Source organism: Thalassophryne amazonica, chromosome 10 (assembly GCF_902500255.1).
Source record: "Thalassophryne amazonica chromosome 10, fThaAma1.1, whole genome shotgun sequence".
NCBI classification, from domain to species: Eukaryota; Metazoa; Chordata; class Actinopteri; order Batrachoidiformes; family Batrachoididae; genus Thalassophryne; species Thalassophryne amazonica.
Genome location: NC_047112.1, coordinates 97,809,531 through 97,832,347, shown reverse-complemented (window position 1 = coordinate 97,832,347; position 22,817 = coordinate 97,809,531). Strand labels below are relative to the sequence as shown.

Below are 22,817 nucleotides of genomic sequence, written 5' to 3'. Positions count from 1 at the left end.
GAGGTTGGGGGGTGGCATATAGGAATCACCCTGTCCATTTCATGGATTTCAGTGAAATGTCACACATTGGTATGAAGATGTGCATGAAGGAAAATAATTTTTGTCCAGTGTCTTCAAGGGGGATAATTGGACTTTGGTATTTGTCTGTCAGATTTACAGAGGTTGACCAGTTTAACTCGAGGAGGTTCCTCCTTGGTGCAGTGGATGTGCTCAGTACATCCACTCAAACTCATTTAACAATGCTCAATACTAGCAGATGCTGTTGTACCTGACTTGACCTAATAGAAGATGTCAGACATTACAAGACTGAACATTTTTGTGCTCTGGCTTCAGGAAGCATGTTAGTAATGAAAAAGTATTGCACTCAGAAAGCGATGCTATGAAAACATGCTTTCAGTGAGACCCTAATTACTTCCGCCAAAGAAGTTGGAGGAGGTTAAGTTTTTGCTCCTGCTTGTTTGTTTGTTTGTCTATTTGTGAACACCCTGGAGTCCACAATTTTTCATATATCCTTATGACATTTTTACTGAAGATTTCTATCCTGATATTAAGAATTGATTAAATTTTCCAGGTCAGAGGTCAAAGTCAGGAAAAATCTTGGAAAATTGGGAAAATCCCAATCTTTAACATTGAAGGAATTTTCAAAAATTCATAACTTTGTCAAAAAAGATCAACATTCTTTCATATTTGAGAGCATTATGTAGGATGGTGTCCTTTATCGACTGACAAAGTTTGACCTGGCTCTGATCCAGATTACAGATTTTGTGGCCATTTAAATTTAATGTTGAAAATCCCCTTTCATGTATATTTTACATTATGTCTTAATCAAATGTGACCCAATCACTCTCATATTTGAAAGTGAGGTGCACACTGGCACTCACTATTAAAAGGCAATACCGGCTCATAAAGTTTGAGCCGTATTGCCGACTGAACGGTCCTAAAAATTGGTCCACCGTGCCTTCACTGCACCATTTCTGAGCATCAGCTGCGGTTCACTGATTATCACCTCATTTCTGCTTAAAACTGCACTCCACTCATCATCTATCTCAGCGACAGGTACCTGAAGCTTTTGTACAACAATCATTTCCACATAAATTCAGCATTATTTCACAATAAAAGAAGAGAAAGCAATCAGAGTGCCGCAGCCAGAGGAGCTGCTAGTGCTGCGTTCACCGCGCCTCCGTCATTTCAAAGCGTCCATGGCGACTCACCGATTATCGCATTTCTGCTTAAAACTAGAGTGATTTAAGAGGTTTTACCTTGTCATCTGATAGTTAAAAATCACATTATTCCCTTTGATCACTTTGGGTGTAGAGACTCAGTCTCAGACAAGCTCCTGTGGTCCCAAATGACGCATGTGCAGTGAAGGCAGGGCGGACGAATTTTTAGGGGTGGGGTGGGGGGGCGTTCAGTCTGCAACACCGGGTCTGATGTGGATTGTTGATTGTGTGGACATTCAAAATTTCAGGGTTCTCCCGAGAAATTTTTAGTATACGTAGCAGTGCTGTTGGCAACTATCACTCGAAGTGGTATGCAGTGCTCCCACTCGGGGTCCTGCCCAACCTTGTGTCCTGAAGTTCTAAGACAAAAATGAAAATATTTGAGTGCTGTTTTTGGCCTGACTCGGTGCTGAATTGTTGATTAGTAAAATTTATCTAAAATGTTTGAAAGAAATAAAGAATGTACAGAAAGACTATTTAAAATGTGGGAAATTCCAGACTTTTTTAAACATTTCCCCTGCTTAATTTTCCAGTTTGAAAAGTTTGAATTCCCAAGTCACAATATCACCAGGCTGGGAGCATTCACTTCAAAGTGTGAAATTCTCGTCTTGTCCTTGTGATTCAGGTTTTGACACCCATCTATATTGTCCAAATAAATAAATAAATAAATAAAAATAGAAAAACTAAAGGTACGGCTTTCCTCTCCCGAAAACAAATGTAAGTGCTAATGACAAACTTGCAACATAAGAAATAACTAAATTGGATACGGAAACCAATTTACACAGACTAACAAGTACTTATGCCTCCTTCTTGCAAGAAGAATGGAAAATTGGAATGGAAAAATAACCCCCAAAATTATTCTTTAGATCTATATAAAAAAAGCCAAAAACAAGAACATGCCACACGTTATTTAACGTCCCGGTTATCAGTACAACATCAAAGTATTCATGATTGTAAGTCTATCCACACACATATGGCAATAATTAGTGGTCCTTGAGCCATGAGTCAGTAGTTGCATTTTTGGAAAATGTCTTAACTCTGCATTTCTCTGCGTGTGATGTACATTTTAGGAAAAGCAGAAACATCCAAATGGCTGACTGACAGAGTGAAACGAATGCTGCTATGTCCGATAATCAAGCTTCTGAGCTTTCATTCAAAAGTGGTGTCTCTGATTTACAGAGTATATACAGAGAGGAGACGACACACTTCACACCAGAACTCTTAACTTTAGCACAGTCTGTCAGATTTTGGACCCTAACGTGTGCTGATGCTGCCGTTTGTGCCACAGGACACTATTTTACTCCCACCATGAATGTGCACGCGGAATGTCTCCACGATGCTGTTTTTACAGGGTGTCTGAAAATGCAGATGAGTTTCTTACATTGGAAAAAAGTCAGAATATTTTATTTTCAGGAGATAATGGACATTCTGTCTAAATTGCGAAAATCGTGAGAGAACTTCGTGAGGAGCTCCATGACACCGGCTGGCAATCGTGCGTGATTTGTATGTAGGGACTTCTTTGGTGGTGTGGACTTTACATATTTAAGGGCCCCTTCACACATAACATGACGTTGGGCGAAAGATGCAGAAACAGGAAGAAAATCCATGAACAAAAAATGAAATGGTGAACCGCGAAACATTCTACCTGCTCTTGGAAGGGACAGATGGTCGGACAGGCGTCCACAATACTGTGACGACGGATTTGTGCACACTCGTGTTGGCACGCAAGAACACAGTGCGAGCATGTGGAAAGTCGCACACACAGCAGCAGAGCAAAAAAAAAAAACCCCACGATTTATAATACTTAATTCCTGTTATAAAGAGCAGGCTTAGCCTCTGCCTAGATTTGACGTACACCAGGAAGTAATGAAATGACGTGGATTACTGTGGAGGGGAGGTGATGGTCTAGTGCAGGGCTCTTCATATCATTCCAGAAAGAGCCGAGAGGTTTTCTTGGTGCAGGTTTTCTTTGCAAAATGTAACTATCAATGTCCATTGTTCAGTGTTGTTAGCTAATAGCTGTAGTTTCTCCAAAAATATCAGTTGTATCAATGTTCCGTTTTGTTGGCGTTCATCCTTGACCCAAAGCATAAGTATGCCAAATGGCAAATGTCAGCTCTTCCCAGTTTGTCTGTGATCGAAGTTATATGCATGCAGATCTTTTTGTGTTTTCTGCATTCTGCCACAGGCAAGGCGCTTTTATTTTTACACACCCACAAACAGAGATGGTGGCGGAAGACATCAAATGTATTACCCTTCTTACTCATGGTAACAGCAACATGACACTTAACGAAACTGTTGAACCAATTGAATTACAAAAACACAATAAATCGATAACAATAACAACACTGTTAAACTAACATGAACTACATTAATAACATTTAATACCCCGAACTCCCATGGTGCATTGCAGCACAACATCCATTGTTCATTGTTCTTGGCTAATATTGCTAATTTCTCCAACAGTATTTGTCCTGTCAACTTTCCGTTTTTGTCGCGCTCATTCTGGACTCAAAATACATAAGCATACCAAACCGCAAATGTCAGCACTCCCCACTTTCTCGGTGGTCGACGCCATACAAACGCATGCATACACTGATATACATAGGCCACTTGGCTATTAATTTAGGTAATATTACCTAAATTAATTGATAAGTTCTGTAATATACTGTTACAGGTGAAATTCATCAGCAGGATTGTATATCATGTTTTATTTATTTTTTAAAAGGTTGCACATTCACAGAAAATAAACCATTTAAATTTCTTTGTTTTCTTTTCAGATCCTTTCTGCTGGGAAGAATATCTTAGAGAAACATCAGCTATACCGGCTCCACCAAGCTGTTTTCGTCAGGTAGGTCCCCCTGAATTTTTGCGCTTTTGAAACATTTATTAAGGGCACTACATTTAAATATCAAATAATTATAGATTAGACTATTCAACAATGATATTGACCGTTCATAAAGCAGTCTGATCTTTTAGTCTATTAAACTTTCTTAATCCACTACAGTTAGTTTCCCAACATTATCCATCTAATTTCCATTTCACATCAACGGCTATACTTGTAGATTAGCCGTCTTACGGTAGTCAATGATTTTTACAGGCATAGGGGCTTTGCAAGCACCATTGCCAAGAAACGCCTCCATTGCACAAGAGTTTCGTTGACTTCAGGGTTGGTAGTTGTCATGAACTATCCAGCCTTTGTTTCATTAACTGGCTCTATTAACATTTGCGGACACATACGAACTGCAGAATAACATGCTTAGCCCTTAGCCGAGCATTTCTTCTTCTACACTTCTGTCAAGCCTTTCTGTGCACACAACACTGCTCAGCGTAACAGTGACGCCCAGTGGCTAATGTGAGTACTATCACAAACACATCATGACAAAAGTGGAGGAAGCTCTCTTTAGAGGAATTCGAACAATGAAGGGGTGCTCTTGAGTGTTCCATCAAGTGGTGGTACATGATAGCTGCCATTTTTGAAGTAAGACACTGAAGTTTTGTCAACTAAAAATAAGATTAGCCTCATCTGTACCAGGCTAAAAACTTTAGTCGGGTAATATGAACATAAAAAAAAATGAGTCAACTAAGTGAGTTTATTCAACTAAACAAGATTAGAAGGCTTTATGAAACTGGGCCCTGTTCTTTCATTTTTGCTTTACTTTATCCTTAACTTTCTTTTGCATTTGACATCTTCCAGCAATAATTTTCATTTAATGTTACATTTTTAAGTAGAATCGTGTTGTTTTTATGCTGTTAGCAAATTCTACAAAAATGCTAATCAGTATTTCTTCATATCCAATTTGAAGCCTTCAAAGTGGAATAATGACTTTTCTGTGGTGTGTTCGCTGGTGCGGACAAACCATTTGCAAGGACATGAAGCTGGGATGCATTTGGTGTGGCAGCAGCCCTCCAAAATAAAATTACATTGGTAAACATAGAAATGTTGAAATACTGTATGCTCTGGATTAAAGCCAGAGTTTGATGCTGTAAATAATAGGGATGTCCTGATCATGTTTTTTTTTTTTTTAAGCCATTGATCCTGATCAGTCATCACATTAACACCAATCCAGTGTATAGGCTTAACAATTCAACAGTTCTGCCATGCATTCAAAAACCCCTCAGTCTTTGGTACTCCTTGATGTTGTGGCAACATGACACTTAACTAAACTGACAATCAATTGAACTATAAAAACACAATAAATCAATAATACTAACAACACTGTAAAACGTACATGAGCCACCACAATAATATTTAAATCCCCACAATCTTGAACTCCCATGTTGCAGTGCAGCACAAGATAAGATAAGATAAAGATAAGAAAAGCCTTTATTCATCCCTCAGTGGGGAAATTTCAGTGTCACATCGCAGCATAGAACAGTAAGAATAGAAGGGCATGCAATAAAACAGACAAGTATCTCTTAAAAAAACAAGAACTAAAAAAAGCACTGAGTGCCGGGTAACGCTAAGGCTACCATTATTCCGTTCAGTGCTGCACTGTCGGGATGTAAAAGTGATCAGATAAAGTGACTTCAGTGTGAAATGTACGATAAGTTACTCTGATATTTACAATATGGACAGGTTAAAATATAGTAGGTAAAGTGACTTAAGTTTGCACCATAAGTTAAATTATTGCACCTAATAAATACAGCAGGTAATGACATAATTATTGTCCTGGTTGCTATGGTTACCACAGTACTAGCATTGTTCATTGTACAGTCTAACAGCAGCCGGGAGAAACGATCTGCGGAATCTCTCCCCTCACACAGCGAGGGTGGATGAGTCACTGAAACTGCTCTCCAGAGCAGACAGAACATCCATTGTTCACTATTGTTAGCTAATATTGCTCATTTCTCCAAAAATATTAGTCCTATCAACTTTCTGTTTTCGCACCATTAATCCTTGGCTCAAAATACATAAGCATACCAAACGACAAATGTCAGCTCTCCCCAGTTTCTCCTTGATCGAAGCCACACACATGCATGCACGCACGCATACATGCACATAGAGGCTGTTTGGCTATTATTATATAGAGTGATTAATGATTGAACAGTGTTTTCATTATTAAAAATATATTCATTACAATGATTATTATTTATCCATCATAGGGGGTGGTGGCCAAGTGGTTAATGCGCTTGGTTTCAGTTCAGAAGGTTCCGGGTTCAAATCCCACCCCTGCCACATTTCTCCATGTAATGTGGAGTTGCGTCAGGAAGGGCATCCGGCGTAAAACTTGTGCCAATTCAACATGCAGATCCACCTTAGATTTGCTGTGGCGACCCCGAGTGCAAACAAGGGAGCAGCCGAAGGGACTTACTTACTATTATTTATCCATTCATTCATTTTCTTTACCCAGTAATTCCAGTTAACGGTTGCGAGGGTCTGGAGCCTATCTATCCCAGTAATCATTGGCTAAGAGGTGTGATATACCCTGTGTACAGGCTGCCAGTCTGTCACAGTGTTGACACATTAAGGCCTCGCTCTGACTGCCTCGGATGCGCTTACTGAGTCTACGTGCTCGGTAAGCGCCGCAGCGGGCCACTCACTCTGCCCCCCTGTCCGCTGTGCGGAGGTGCAGCCAACTCCAGCAACAGGTCCAGAGACTGCTCCAACATTTCTATGGGAGCAGGCATGGAAACACTTCCTGTTTTGATGCGGCGGGCTCCACCAGCCCGCAAGGATAGACTTCTTGCGGAAAAGTCCGCATGCCGCAGGGTCTCGGTAACCACAGCCGCAGAGCTCCATGGCCAGTGAGAGAGGTTTATATCTTTTTAATGACTTGGATTCTCTGCGTTGCCTGCATCCATACCCCACAGCGGTAACACCGGAGGCAGTGGGCCTCATGTATCAAAGTTGCACACTTGTGGCGTAAATTTACAGTGTAAATTTGAAGTACACCAAAGATGCCGTGACATGTATCAAGCAGTGTGCACCTGCCCATTTCCGGTGTACGCCTGACGTGACCTTGATAAATGCGGCGGGTGAAAACAATCGTAATTATAATGAACACGCCCATAAATATTCAGACTCCGCTTCAGACACACCCTCATTTTACGACATGGAAGCCAGGAAGACGGCAAAGAAAAAGAACTCCACCAATCACGACGCGTGCCAATAGAGCGTCAAAAGCGGCCGTCGTATTAATTGTTTTGTAGTATAATCAAAAAAGTGTTACAGTGGTCCCTCGTTTATCGCGGGAGTTACGTTCTAAAAAATAGCCCATAATACGCGAAACTGCGATGTAGTCAGCATTATTTTTTATAATTATTATAGACGTTTCAAAGCTGTAAAACCACTTTATACACTTTCTCAATCAGGCATGAACATTTTCTCACTTTTCTCTCGTGTGTAAACACTCTCAAAGTTCAAACCTTAGTAGAAAAATAAGACCAAACTGTTTTCAGGCCCAAACATTTGTTTGAGACGAATTTACGAGGTTGGACACATAAGAAATTATTAATAGTGACTGACCAGTATTTCACAGATCGCGCCTCTGCGTCCTGACGCCGCGCCTTTTCCACTCACACCTGGCTGCAGGTGTCTTTTTCCGAGTGACAAACACAGTTATGAGTAGTTGTTGGCGCTCTTTTTTCTTGTGGGCAAGAAGATTCTTATAAACAGACACGCAGACCACAGAACACTGTAAAAAAAAAAAAAAGCATGCAAAATTGGACTAAAGAAATCCACGAAACGACGAGGCCGCGAAAGGTGAACCGCGTTGTAGCGAGGGACCACTGTATTCTCTTTTCACATGTCAATAATTCTTGACATGTGGATATTTGCTCGCTCAATTAATAAGACACGCCTAATTTTTCGGATTTCTTTATTCTTAAAATGTATTTCTTTATTTATTTTATTGTGACAAACGAATGGAGACGACACAACCTGATTGCAGCACGGGCGAAGGGAATGACAACACTACAGTTGTAATGATCAATTTCATTGTCTAAAACGATCACACCACATAAAGATAAGCTCAGCGCTGCTCTGGCTCCAGGCTGTGGAGAAAAAGGTGAGCAGCGCTTTCTTTGCGGTCAGCACTGTGGCCACGGATCGTGCTCAAGACCAACAATCCCACAAAAGCAAGATTTTTATTAATTATTATGTAGTATAATCAGGAAAGTGTTATTTATGTAACATGTGCATTGATTTGTATAATGCACTGTTTATCATGTTGATCATTTTCATTTTTATGTGGATTCCAGCGCTGGTTCATTTTGGTGTATAATTTATGCCACCTCTCGACCTGGTGTATATTTTCAGCGCAGCGTACGCCAATGACCATATGATGATAAATGCCAAGTAGCGCAGCCGTTTTGGAGTACACCCCATATACGCTCAAATATCGCCGTACGCACGTTGATACATGAGGCCCAGTGTGAGCGAGGGGTTATAGAGACACAAATTCAGTCATATTCGCACTTACACCTACAGTCAATTTGGAGTCACCATTTCAATTAATTTCATGTGGAAGTGAGGGAAGCCAGAGCATTTGAAGGGAAATTACGCGTATTATTGTTATTACAACCCTTGGCAATAATTATGGAATCACCGGCCTCGGAGGATGTTCATTCAGTTGTTTAATTTTGTAAAAAAAAGCAGATCACAGACATGACACAAAACTAAAGTCATTTCAAATGGCAACTTTCTAGCTTTAAGAAACACTATAAGAAATCAGGAAAAATAATTGTGGCAGTCAGTAACGGTTACTTTTTTAGACCAAGCAGAGGGAATAAATTATGGACTCACCCTGTAAATTTTCATCCCCAAAACTAACACCTGCATCAAATCAGATATGCTCGTTAGTCTGCATCTAAAAAGGAGTGATCACACCTTGGAGAGCTGTTGCACCAAGTGGACTGACATGAATCATGGCTCCAACACGAGAGATGTCAATTGAAACAAAGGAGAGGATTATCAAACTCTTAAAAGAGGGTAAATCATCACGCAATGTTGCAAAAGATGTTGGTTGTTCACAGTCAGCTGTGTCTAAACTCTGGACCAAATACAAACATGGGAAGGTTGTTAAAGGCAAACATACTGGTAGACCAAGGAAGACATCAAAGCGTCAAGACAGAAAACTAAAGCAATATGTCTCAAAAATCGAAAATGCACAACAAAACAAATGAGGAACGAATGGGAGGAAACTGGAGTCAACGTCTGTGACTGAACTGTAAGAAACCGCCTAAAGGAAATAAGATTTACATACAGAAAAGCTAAACGAAAGCCATCATTAACACCCAAACAGAAAAAACAAGGTTACAATGGGCTAAGGAAAAGCAATCGTAGACTGTGGATGACTGGATGAAAGTCATATTGAGTGATGACTCTCGAATCTGCATTGGGCAAGGTGATGATGCTGGAACTTTTGTTTGGTGCCGTTCCAGTGAGATTTATAAAGATGACTGTTATGTGGGCCGCTGAAGAGGAGGTACTGCTGGCCCACCACCACCAGATGGCGCCCTGCTTGAAGTGCGGGCTTCAAGCACGAGAGGGCGTCATAGCAACCGGGAGTGACAGCTGTCACTCGTCATCAGCACCAGCTGTCACTCATCCACATCACCATCACCATAAAGGCTGGACTGCCACTCCACCTCCCCACCGAGAAAGCAGCTACCTTAGAGGTAACTTCTCTGCTGAACTTAACACTGACTTATAGTCTGAACTTCTTTGCAGCCGTTTTCCTGTGGTGTTGCCTTATCTATGGGATTGGTGTTTGGTGTGATCAGCGACGGCTTCGCTTCACACCCCAACCAGATAAGTGGTTAGACAGGAGCTGCACGAGTGTGTGATTGGAGGTGGAGGTGCTCCCTCCCAAAGGAACACAGACTGTGGGATTACTGAGTGTGCGTACTCACACTCATCTGTGCTGTTTTTGTTCTCTGCCAGCAGTGCCGGGTCTGACAGCTGGAGACGGTGGCCACCTTGGGACCCAGGACTTGGCGGCTCCGGTGTTCTTCAGATCCGTTGGCGGTGAGGGCCGTGTGGGATCCGGCTCGGTTCTGGACGGGCGTCTCCTCTCCTCAAGCCTGCCCACACGTCACTCAACGTGTAATTGACTGTAGTTCCAAACTTGTTATTGTCTGTATTCCGTTGTGCACAATTTACAACATTAAATTGTTACTGTTTGGCTTATCCATTGCCCGTTCATTTACGCCCCCTGTTGTGGGTCCGTGTTCCTACACTTTCACAACAGGATTTCTCGGCCAGCATCATGGATCCCGAGGGGCGTCACCCATCGCTTGAACAGCCAATGGAAGAGCGAGGTGCGTAGGCGCCAGCATGAGGCGTGTTAAGAGCTGCAGCACATCTTAACCGCTTTTACTGCTCGGTTGGACTTAGTTACCGAGCAGAGCATTATTCTCAATCGAAGGATGGAGGCTCTCACCACCCAGGTGGAAGCGCATACTCAGGGCGCTGCTGCAGCACCTCCTCCTGCTGACCGATTGCCAGAAACAGACATTCCACTGGTCGTTCAATGAACCCCCCCACCTTCCCCTGAAGCATACATAAGCCCTCCGGAGCCGTACGGAGGCTGTGTCGAGACGTGCGCGGACTTCTTGATGCAGTGCTCGCTCGTCTTTTCACAGCGTCCCGTTGTGTACGCGTCAGATGCTAGCTGGGTGGCTTACGTTATAAATTTGCTTCGAGGAGAGGCACGCGCCTGGGCTACGGCGCTCTGGGAGCAGAATTCACGGCTCCTAACGACATATGCTGGGTTTGTGAGGGAGTTCCGACAGGTGTTCGACCACCCTCATAGAGGTGAGACCGCTTCAAGCGTGCTGCTGTCGATAAGACAGGGGTGTCGGAGCGCAGCGAAGTATGCAGTCGACTTCCGCATCGCGAGCCGGCTGGAATGATGTTGCGCTCCGCACCGCCTTCGTAAACGGACAGTCTCTGGTCCTTAAGAAGCACCTGGTGGCGAAGGACGAGCCGCGGGATTTAGACGGGCTTATCGACCTGGTTATACGGTTAGACAACCGATTAACAGAACACTGACGGGAGCGAGACGAAGGGCATGGTCAGGCACAAGCCGTTCCTCTTCCTCCCGGGTCCGAAAGGGAGCCGTCTTCCCCACGCTCCATAGCCAGGGCACTCCACGTGACGACAGCTCCCCCTGCTGACGTTGTTAGAGAGACGAGGAGGGCCAAAAGGCGATCAGATCAGAGACAAAGGAGGCTGGTCCGTGGGGAGTGTTTTCTCTGCAGCTCAATCGAGCACACACAGAAAAAATGCCCCAAACGGTCAGTACAGCAGCACTCGTCCTTAGAGACTGGGCTAAGGGTGGGTCACAATACCCAAGCGGGGAAACCCCGAAAATGTGCACGCATGCCAGTCACGATCCTGACTGGGGATCTAACCCTTCACGCCCCAGCACTGGTGGACACGGGGTCAGAGACTGCTGGATAGCAGATGGGCAAAGGAGGTTGGGCTCCCTCTAGTGGCCTTACCGTCACCATTGTCGGTGCGGGCACTAGATGGCACCCTTCTTGCACTAATCACACACCAGACACAGCCAGTGACATTGGTTGTGTCTGGAAATCACAGGGAGGAGATTGATTTTATGTAACACCTTCTACCTCCCGAGTGATTTTGGGTTTTCCATGAGTGTTAAAACACAATCCCCAGATTGATTGGCCATCTGGGGTTGTTGTTCAGTGGAGCAAAACCTGCCACCGGGAGTGTTTAGGATCCTCGGTTCCACCCAGTGTGACAGCTAAGGAGGAGGTTTTAGTCCCCCCCAATCTGGCGGCGGTGCCAGCCGAGTACCATGACCTTGCTGACGTCTTCAGCAAGGATCTGGCACTCACGCTGCCCCCGCACCGTCCGTACGATTGTGCCATTGATTTGATACCGGGCGCTGAGTACCCGTCCAGCAGGCTGTACAACCTCTCACGTCCGGAACGCGAATCAATGGAGACCTACATCCGAGACTCGTTAGCTGCCCGGTTGATCCGGAACTCCACCTCCCCGATGGGTGCTGGTTTCTTTTTTGTGGGGAAGAAGGACGGCGGACTCCGTCCATGCCTTGATTACAGAGGGCTGAACGAGATCACGGTTCGCAACCGATACCCGTTACCTCTGTTGGATTCAGTGTTCACGCCCTTGCATGGAGCCCAAATTTTCACTAAACTGGATCTCAGGAATGCTTATCACCTGGTTCGGATCCGGGAGGGAGACGAGTGGAAGACGGCATTTAACACCCCATTAGGTCACTTTGAGTACCTGGTCATGCCGTTCGGCCTCACCAGTGCGCCCGCGATGTTCCAAGCATTGGTTAATGACGTTTTGCGGGACTTCCTGCATCGGTTTATCTTCGTATATCTGGACGATATACTCATCTTTTCTCCAGATCCTGAGACCCATGTCAAGCATGTACGTCAGGTCCTGCAGCGGTTGTTGGAGAACCGGCTGTTTGTGAAGGGCGAGAAGTGCGAGTTCCACCACACTTCTTTGTCCTTCCTGGGGTTCATAATCTCCTCCAACTCCGTCGCCCCTGATCCGGCCAAGGTTGCGGCAGTGAGAGACTGGCCCAACCAACAAACCGTAGGAAACTGCAACAGTTCCTCGGTTTTGCAAATTTCTACCGGAGGTTCATCAAGGGCTACAGTCAGGTAGTTAGCCCCCTGACAGCCCTGACCTCCACAAAAGTCCCCTTCACCTGGTCGGATCGGTGCGAAGCCGCATTTAGGGAGTTGAAACGCCGGTTCTCGACTGCACCAGTTCTGGTGCAGCCCGATCCCAATCGCCAGTTTATAGTTGAAGTGGACGCCTCTGACTCAGGGATAGGAGCCGTGCTATCCAGAGCGGGGAGTCCGACAAGGTTCTCCATCCGTGTGCCTACTTTTCCCGCAGGTTGACCCCAGCTGAAAGGAACTATGACATCGGCAGTGGAGACACCTGTTGGAGGGATCATCGGTACCATTTACGGTTTTCACGGACCATCGGAACCTGGAGTACATTCGAACCGCCAGGCGTCTGAACCCCAGGCAAGCCCGCTGGTCACTGTTCTTCGGGCGTTTTGACTTTCGGATCACCTACCGTCCCGGGATGAAGAACCAACAATCTGTCGCCCTGTCCCGGGTGCACGAAGAGGAGGTCAAGACCGAGCTATCAGACCCAATGGAAACCATCATCCCCGAGTCCACTGTTGTGGCCACCCTCACCTGTGACGTGGAGAAGACCGTCCGGGAGGCCCTGACACGGAGCCGGGACCCGGGGACAGGTCCGAAGGACAAGTTGTACGTCCCACCAGAGGCCAGGGCTGCGGTCCTAGACTTCTGTCACGGTTCCAAGCTCTCCTGTCATCCAGGGGCGTGAAGGACCATGGCAGTAGTCTGGCAGCGCTTCTGGTGGGCGTCTATGGAAGCCGACGTCTGGGAGTATGTCCAGGCCTGCACCACCTGCGCCAGGGGCAAAGCCGACCACCACAAGGCCCAAGGCCTCCTCCAGCCTCTGCCCGTGCCTCATTGCCCCTGGTCTCACATCGGCCTGGACTTTGTCACGGGCCTCCCTCCGTCCCAGGGCATGACTACCATCCTCACGATAGTGGACCGGTTCTCCAAGGTGGCCCACTTCGTGGCCCTCCCGAAGCTCCCGACGGCCCAGGAGACTGCAGACCTCCTGGTCCACCACGTCGTGCGTCTGCATTGGATTCCATCGGATATTGTCTCAGACCGTGGTCCTCAGTTCTCCTCTCAGGTCTGGAGGAATTTCTGCAAGGAACTGGGGGCCACCGTGAGTCTCTCGTCCGGGTACCATCCTCAGACGAACGGACAGGCAGAGCGGGCGAACCAGGAATTGGAGCAGGCCCTCCGCTGCGTAACCTCCGCCCACCCGACGGCCTGGAGCAACCATTTGGCCTGGATCGAGTACGCTTACAACAGCCAAGTATCATCTGCTACCGGCCTCTCCCCATTTGAGGTGTGTTTGGGGTACCAGCCCCCATTGTTCCCGCTAGTGGAGGGAGAGGTCGGGGTGCCCTCGGTCCAGGCTCATCTGAGGAGGTGCCGTCGGGTGTGGCGTACCGCCCGCTCTGCCCTGCTCAAAGCCCGGACGAGGGCCAAGAACCATGCAGACCGCCGGCGTGCCCCGGCCCCTACGTATCAGCCTGGGCAGGAGGTTTGGCTTTCCACAAAAGACATTCCCCTGCAAGTGGAATCCCAGAAGTTGAAGGACAGATACATTGGGCCTTTCACCATACTCAAAGTCCTCAGTCCCGCCCCAGTGAAGCTGAAGCTGCCAGCTTCGCTGCGGATTCACCTGGTTTTCCATGTGTCACGCATCAATCCTCACCACGTTTCACCCCTCTGTACCCCCGGACCGGCGCCGCCTCCTGCCCGGATCATCGACGGGGAGCCGGCTTGGACAGTGTGCCGGCTCCTGGATGTCCGTCGGAAGGGCCGGGGGTTCCAGTATTTGGTGGACTGGGAGGGGTATGGACCCGAAGAACGCTCCTGGGTGAAGAGGAGCTTCATCCTGGACCTGGCCCTCCTGGCCGACTTCTACCGGCGTCACCCGGACAAGTCTGGTCGGGCGCCAGGAGGCGCCCATTGAGGGGGGGGTCCTGTTATGTGGGCCGCTGAAGAGGAGGTACTGCTGGCCCACCACCACCAGATGGCGCCCTGCTTGAAGTGCGGGCTTCGAGAGAGCGTCATAGCAACCGGGAGTGACAGCTGTCACTCGTCATCAGCACCAGCTGTCACTCATCCACATCACCATCACCATAAAGGCTGGACTGCCACTCCACCTCCCCGCCGAGAAAGCAGTTACCTTAGAGGTAACTTCTCTGCTGAACTTAACACTGACTTATAGTCTGAACTTCTTTGCAGCCGTTTTCCTGTGGTGTTGCCTTATCTGTGGGATTGGCGTTTGGTGTCATCAGCGACGGCTTCGCTTCACACCCCAACCAGATAAGTGGTTAGACAGGAGCTGCACGAGTGTGTGATTGGAGGTGGAGGTGCACAAGTTTATGTTGATATTTTGGACACTTTTGTTACCCCATCAATTGAAAGGATGTTTGGGGATGATAAAATCATTTTTCAAGATGATAATGCATCTTGCCATAGAGCAAAAACTGTGAAAACATTCCTTGCAAAAAGACACATAGGGTCAATGTCATGGCCTGCAAATAGTCCGGATCTTAATCCAATTGAAAATCTTTGGTGGAAGTTGAAGAAAATGGTCCATGACAAGGCTCCAACCTGCAAAGCTGATCTGGCAACAGCAGTCAGAGAAAGTTGGAGCCAGATTGATGAAGAGTACTGTTTGTTCCTCGTTAAGTCCATGCCTCAGAGACTGCAAGCTGTTATAAAAGCCAGAGGTGGTGCAACAAAAAACTAGTGATGTGTTGGAGCGTTCTTTTGTTTTTCATGATTCCATAATTTTTTCCTCAGAATTGAGTGATTCCATATTTTTTTCCCTCTGCTTGGTCTAAAAATGTAACCGTTACTGACTGCCACAATTTTTTTTCCTTATTTCTTATAGTGTTTCTTAAAGCCAGAAAGTTGCCATTTGAAATGACTTTAGTTTTGTGTCATGTCTGTGATCTGCTTTTTTTCCTACAAAATTAAACAACTAAATGAACATCCTCCGAGGCCGGTGATTCCATAATTTTTGCCAGGGGTTGTATTAAACAGACAGGATAAGAAGAAAAACACTTTTATGACCTTATTAACCAATAAGAAGGTTATTTATATTTATTGTGAAATAACCTCTAATATGAATGAATGTATTTTTATTCAGACACAAACAAATATTGAACATTGTATCTGTCGTCAAAACATCACATCACATTCACCATATCTTTCCAATATAAAACAATACAGAAAAAAAAGAATAAAAAATGCATGTCTGAATAGGAGTGGGAAGAAATGAATCACTTTTATAACCCCACCCCTCTTTACAAATCTGTCCTTAAATGACAAAAACATCTTTCAGCTTCGTTCAAAAGCTGCTTCAAAGTTTCAGCTGTGAACCTTCTAATCTCTTCGGTAACATACTTGGAAAAAATTTTTTCTTTTAATTTTTTTTTAAACTGATGAATTGTTTGGCATTGTTTAAGTTCTTGATTCAATTTATTCCATGTTTTTACTCCACTCACAGAAATACAAAATCTTTTTAATGTTGTACGAAATTTTGGAATTTGAAAACAGTACAAACCTCTCAGATTATATTGATTTTCCCTTTCAATAAACAGACTCTGAATAGTAAGTCCCTTCGGCTGCTCCCTTGTTTTGCACTCGGGGTCGCCACAGCAAATCCAAGGTGGATCTGCATGTTGAATTGGCACAGGTTTTACGCCGGATGCCCTTCCTGACGCAACTCCACATTACATGGAGAAATGTGGCAGGGGTGGGATTTGAACCTGGAACCTTCTGCACTGAAACCAAGCGCATTAACCACTTGGCCACCACCCCTGCAATAAACAGACTCTGAATAGTTACAGGTAATTGTTTATTTTTAGCTTTAAACAATATCTGAAGAGTTTGAAACTCTATTAAATCATGCATTTTTACTATTTTTGTTTCAATGAATAATGGATTTGTGTGGTCTCTGTATCCAGCATCACTGATTATTCTTATTGCCCTATTTGCAAACATTATTAGTTTTAGAGCAGTTTTGTAATTATTAGCCCCATACCTCAGCAAAGTAATTAAAATGTGGTAATATTAGTGAACAGTATAAGGTTTTTAATGATTTTTATCTAACATATATCTTGCTTTATATAAAACTGCCAGACTTTTTGAGACTTTATTTTGTATATGTTTTATATGACTCTTCCAATTTAGTTTCTCATCAATTATGACTCCAAGAAATTTATTTTCTTTTACTCTTTCAATTTCAACACCTTGTATTTTAAGTTTGACCTCTTCTGTCTCTGTACATTTTCCAAAAAACATGATTTTTGTTTTGTTCAGATTTAATGATAATTTATTTTCTGTAAACCACTGTCCTAACTTACCAAATTCTATCATAATGTGACTGGTTAACTCTCTCAAGTTGTGATTTGCACTAAACAAATTTGTGTCATCAGCAAATAAGACTGATTTGAAAACATGAGACACATTACACAGGTCATTGATATATAAAATAAATAACTTAGGGCCCAATAATGCCCCCTGTGGGATACCGCACACCATGTCCACACACAAAGAACAGAAATCATCCAGCTTCACAAACTGTTTCCTATTTCCTAAGTAGTTCCTTACCCATTGTAATGCCACCCCCCTTATCCCATACCTCTCTAAATTACACAATAATATATCATGATTTATGGTATCAAATGCTTTTTTTTATATCCAAAAACAGCCCTGCAATTATTTCATTTTCATCAATGCAATGTGTTATTTCTTCAGTAGAATCCATTAAAGCAAGTGCTATGGATCTATTTTGCCTGATACCATATTGACTATCATGTAATAATTGATGTTTATCGATACATTTATCCAGTCTGTTGCAATACAGTTTTTCTTTAATTTTTGAAAATTGTGGTAATAAAGATACTGGTCTATATTTGGTGAAATGATGCTTATCGCCAGATTTAAACAGCGGTATGACCTTGGCAATCTTCATACTGTTTGGAACCGATAAATTGAAAATGTGAACTAACGGTTTTAAAATTAAATTAATTACATCTTTAATCAGGGTCATATCCAAATCATTGTAGTCTGTTGACATTTTATTTTGAAATTTTCTAACAACACCTATAATTTCAAATTCACCCACTGGTTGTAGAAACATAGAGTGAGGATTTCTTTCTATTAGCTGTCCTAGCTGCCTTTCTCCCTTCTTCAGTTCAGGGATTTTTGCAGCCAAATCAGAACCAACATTAGAAAAAAATCTATTAAAGCTATTGGCTGCCTCCTCCGTATTAATTTCATTTCCTTTTTCAATAAAATATTTTGGGTAGTTATCAAGATTATCTTTGCTCTTAATAATAGTATTCAACATATTCCACAGTCCCTTTGTGTTTCCCTTGTTCTTATCTATTAATTTTGTATAATATTCTCTCTTGCTGTTTCTCATTATAGTAGTTAATTTGTTTTTATATTGTTTGTATCTTATTTCTGCCTCTTCAGTTCTTTTCCTGATACATTTTTGATATAATCTATTTTTCTTTTTACATGCTTTTACAATTCCTAACATAATCCACGGGTTCTCCAATTCTTTAGTTCACCTAGTGATGTGTTTGAAAGGACAGTCATACAAATAAATGTTTCTAAAAAATATTCATATGCCTGATCTGTATCCCATGTTTCATATACTGCATTCCAGTCTTGCTTCATTAAATCATTTTTTAGTGCATTCATGTTTTCTATAGATCACTCACGCTTGTAAAATTCCTTTTTGTCCAAATTACTGTTTTTGGTAATTTGCTTTGTTATAGTGAATACTGGTAGATGATCGCTGATGTCATTTAATAGAAGCCCACTCATTGTACCACTGCTCAGATCGTTGGTAAAAATATTGTCAATAAGAATCAATCAATCAATCAATCAATTTTTTTATATAGCGCCAAATCACAACAAACAGTTGCCCCAAGGTGCTTTATATTGTAAGGCAAGGCCATACAATAATTATGTAAAACCCCAACGGTCAAAACGACCCCCTGTGAGCAAGCACTTGGCTACAGTGGGAAGGAAAAACTCCCTTTAACAGGATGAAACCTCCAGCAGAACCAGGCTCAGGGAGGGGCAGTCTTCTGCTGGGACTGGTTGGGGCTGAGGGAGAGAACCAGGAAAAAGACATGCTGTGGAGGGGAGCAGAGATCGATCACTAATGATTAAATGTAGAGTGGTGCATACAGAGCAAAAAGAGAAAGAAACAGTGCATCATGGGAACCCCCCAGCAGTCTACGTCTATAGCAGCATAACTAAGGGATGGTTCAGGGTCACCTGATCCAGCCCTAACTATAAACTTTAGCAAAAAGGAAGGTTTTAAGCCTAATCTTAAAAGTAGAGAGGGTGTCTGTCTCCCTGATCTGAATTGGGAGCTGGTTCCACAGGAGAGGAGCCTGAAAGCTGAAGGCTCTGCCTCCCATTCTACTCTTACAAACCCTAGGAACTACAAGTAAGCCTGCAGTCTGAGAGCGAAGCGCTTTATTGGGGTGATATGGTACTACGAGGTCCCTAAGATAAGATGGGACCTGATTATTCAAAACCTTATAAGTAAGAAGAAGAATTTTAAATTCTATTCTAGAATTAACAGGAAGCCAATGAAGAGAGGCCAATATGGGTGAGATATGCTCTCTCCTTCTAGTCCCCGTCAGTACTCTAGCTGCAGCATTTTGAATTAACTGAAGGCTTTTTAGGGAACTTTTAGGACAACCTGATAATAATGAATTACAATAGTCCAGCCTAGAGGAAATAAATGCATGAATTAGTTTTTCAGCATCACTCTGAGACAAGACCTTTCTGATTTTAGAGATATTGCGTAAATGCAAAAAAGCAGTCCTACATATTTGTTTAATATGCGCTTTGAATGACATATCCTGATCAAAAATGACTCCAAGATTTCTCACAGTATTACTAGAGGTCAGGGTAATGCCATCCAGAGTAAGGATCTGGTTAGACACCATGTTTCTAAGATTTGTGGGGCCAAGTACAATAACTTCAGTTTTATCTGAGTTTAAAAGCAGGAAATTAGAGGTCATCCATGTCTTTGTCTGTAAGACAATCCTGCAGTTTAGCTAATTGGTGTGTGTCCTCTGGCTTCATGGATAGATAAAGCTGGGTATCATCTGTGTAACAATGAAAATTTAAGCAATACCGTCTAATAATACTGCCTAAGGGAAGCATGTATAAAGTGAATAAAATTGGTCCTAGCACAGAACCTTGTGGAACTCCATAATTAACTTTAGTCTGTGAAGAAGATTCCCCATTTACATGAACAAATTGTAATCTATTAGACAAATATGATTCAAACCACCGTCTCTGTAATAAAATTTTATGGTCAACAGTATCAAAAGCAGCACTGAGGTCTAACAGAACAAGCACAGAGATGAGTCCACTGTCCGAGGCCATAAGAAGATCATTTGTAACCTTCACTAATGCTGTTTCTGTACTATGATGAATTCTAAAATCCTGACTGAAACTCTTCAAATAGACCATTCCTCTGCAGATGATCAGTTAGCTGTTTTACAACTACCCTTTCAAGAATTTTTGAGAGAGTTTTAAGAGTAGCACTATTGATGGTGATTCTTGATGGTTTAGTTATTTTGGGTATTAGGTTCAGAATATACATCATATTTATGAATTCTTCTGTTGCAGTGTGGTTATTTGGGTTGAGCAGATCAATATTTACATCTCAACATACATAGATTCAATTATTTTTTCTCTTTAGAAATTTTTCCTCTAGCCATTCTTTAAATAACTCCACACTGGAACCAGGTGCTCTATATATACAGCTAACAATGATATTTTTGGCACCCTCTACATCAATTTCAATTGTTATACATTCCAGCAAATTGTCAGCTGTTATTGTCATATTGTCTATTATCCTATATTTGAGATTTTTGTCCACAAACAAAGCCACTCCTCCTCCTCCTGCTTTATCTTTCCTATTCATGTAGGTCAGTTCATATCCTGTCAGTTCAAAATTTACTCCTTTGTTTTCTGTTATCCATGTTTCCGATATTGCTATAATGTTGAAACGATGAGTGAATAGCTTCAAGTAATCCTTGAGTTGTTCTAAGTTAGCATATAGACTTCTGCTGTTCAAATGAATTATTGAGAGTTCACCATTTGTTTGTATATTCCTGTTGAACTGGTCTTCAGTGTAATAGAGACAACTGCTTCCACTTGAGGAAAAAAGTTATTATCTGGGTCTATATTTTATTCCACATCCTGTGTGCTTAGATCAGTGTAATCAGAGGAAAATAACTTTGTATTGTCATAATTATTGATCCTTTGAATTAAGCTGTCAAAGTTGTCAATTGATGAATTCTTGTTCATGTATTTGTTACCTATTGATTTTACTCATTTGTACGTTTCCAGCTCCTCCATGCTCTTGATTACAAGTATCTTTGCCTCCTCAGGTGCCCCATTTAATTTTATAAACACTTTATAGTTCAATGTCCAAGTATTCTGCATTTTTTTTCTTTTGTTTCCTCAGGTAGCGAGCCATTTTTGCGATCTCTGCGTTTTTTTTGGTGAGGTGCTCGTTGATGTAAACATTTGATCCCTTTTATTTAGGACCTTGTTTAACCAAAGCTATTTTGTGCTTCCTGCTCACAAATTTCAACATAACAGTTGGTTTGTCACCGTTGTTCTTCCTTGGAAGCGGGTGGCATGTGTCAGTGGTATTTAAATTCAAAGTGATTCCCTTTGTGCGTAAAAACGCAGAAACCTGTTGCTCAGTTGAGCTGACATCTTGCTCATCTGGCTCTCCCCCGTTGGTGATAGTCACCCCTCGAGGGTATGAGCGGGGTTTAATCTGGATCCCTGAGATAATCACATCGTTTATTCTGGTGTACTGCTCCAGATCATTGACTTGCCTTTGCAAGAGCGTGATGTGCTTGTCCTTCTCTTCATGTCGGAGCCACAACTCTTTCACCTCCCCAACCAACTTCAAGATCTCCATCTGTTGCTTCTTAACTGTGGAGATTTCCGCAGTTAAGTTGTCAATCGCTGCTTTCAGTTCATCTACTTGTTCTGCAGAGTACATTCTTTTTGGTCGCATTTTTGCCATTTGTGGTAGTTGTGTTTTGGTAAACAGCTTTTAGCACAATGATTTTGGAGAAAACTTCTGAACCAAACCGGATCCGTTACAACTGACGCCGATCCGCCGCGTCAGCTGGACCTGGACTGGACCGCGGCCTTTCTCCTCCTCCTCTTCTTCTCTCTTGTCTTTCTTCTTTCTTGTGTCTTTCTAATAATAGAGGGAATGCACACTGATATTGTGAACTGTGTTTAATTTGTCCGATGTCAGACAATCAGAAACACGTATTGTCCGCCCCACATTTTTAGAGACAGTAGTACTGTGTTTTTTTGATATGGAGGATATGGGTGATTTTGCAGAAATTAAGAGAAACTATGTTCAAAGGTTAGAAAGGCCTCTGACTGTGAATGTGGTCAAACTGAAATCAAACTATATCTAGCTGTTTACAAAAGGAAAACCCGACTGCTGAACTGCTCCAACTTGTGTTCCTTATCCTGGTTTGGGGGAGTGTGAACAAGGGTGTTGTGGTGTTGTCAGTCTTTTTTTTTTTTTTTTTTTTTTTTTTTTTTTTTTGCTTTTTCCAATTTTTTTTTTTTTTTTGTTAGTTTCTGAATTCTTTTTCAGATAATTTTAACAGAACATTGGTGATCTCTGTTATGCGCAATGGTTACTAACCATCATGCATGACAGACATCATTGCTTTTTGGCACATGATTTCCGACTGATAACTGGAAGATAGACAAACAGGCATAAAATTGGAACGTCCACCCAATTTTGGTAGTATAGGTAAATTCATTACAGAAAAATGAGAGTGATTGGGGCATTTTTGATTGAGGTATAATGCAAATTATTATATGGTATGGGATTTTGCCAACTTCTCATTGGCCCATTCGCCACTTTCTGAGCTGTACCACATGCCGAGGTGACCGCTGGTGGAG

General features: G+C 43.0%; 1 protein-coding gene across 3 annotated transcripts in view; it reads left to right on the top strand.

Annotated features, from left to right (window-relative positions):
- The window catches only part of LOC117519254 (sex comb on midleg-like protein 2), a 71,961-nt gene that overhangs the window by 26,095 nt on the left and 23,049 nt on the right, over positions 1–22,817 (top strand). For all 3 annotated transcript variants that reach the window (XM_034180573.1, XM_034180571.1, XM_034180572.1), the window contains exon 4: positions 4,001–4,071. In XM_034180573.1, the coding sequence (XP_034036464.1) occupies positions 4,001–4,071 (71 nt within the window). The remainder of the gene's footprint in view (positions 1–4,000; positions 4,072–22,817) is intronic.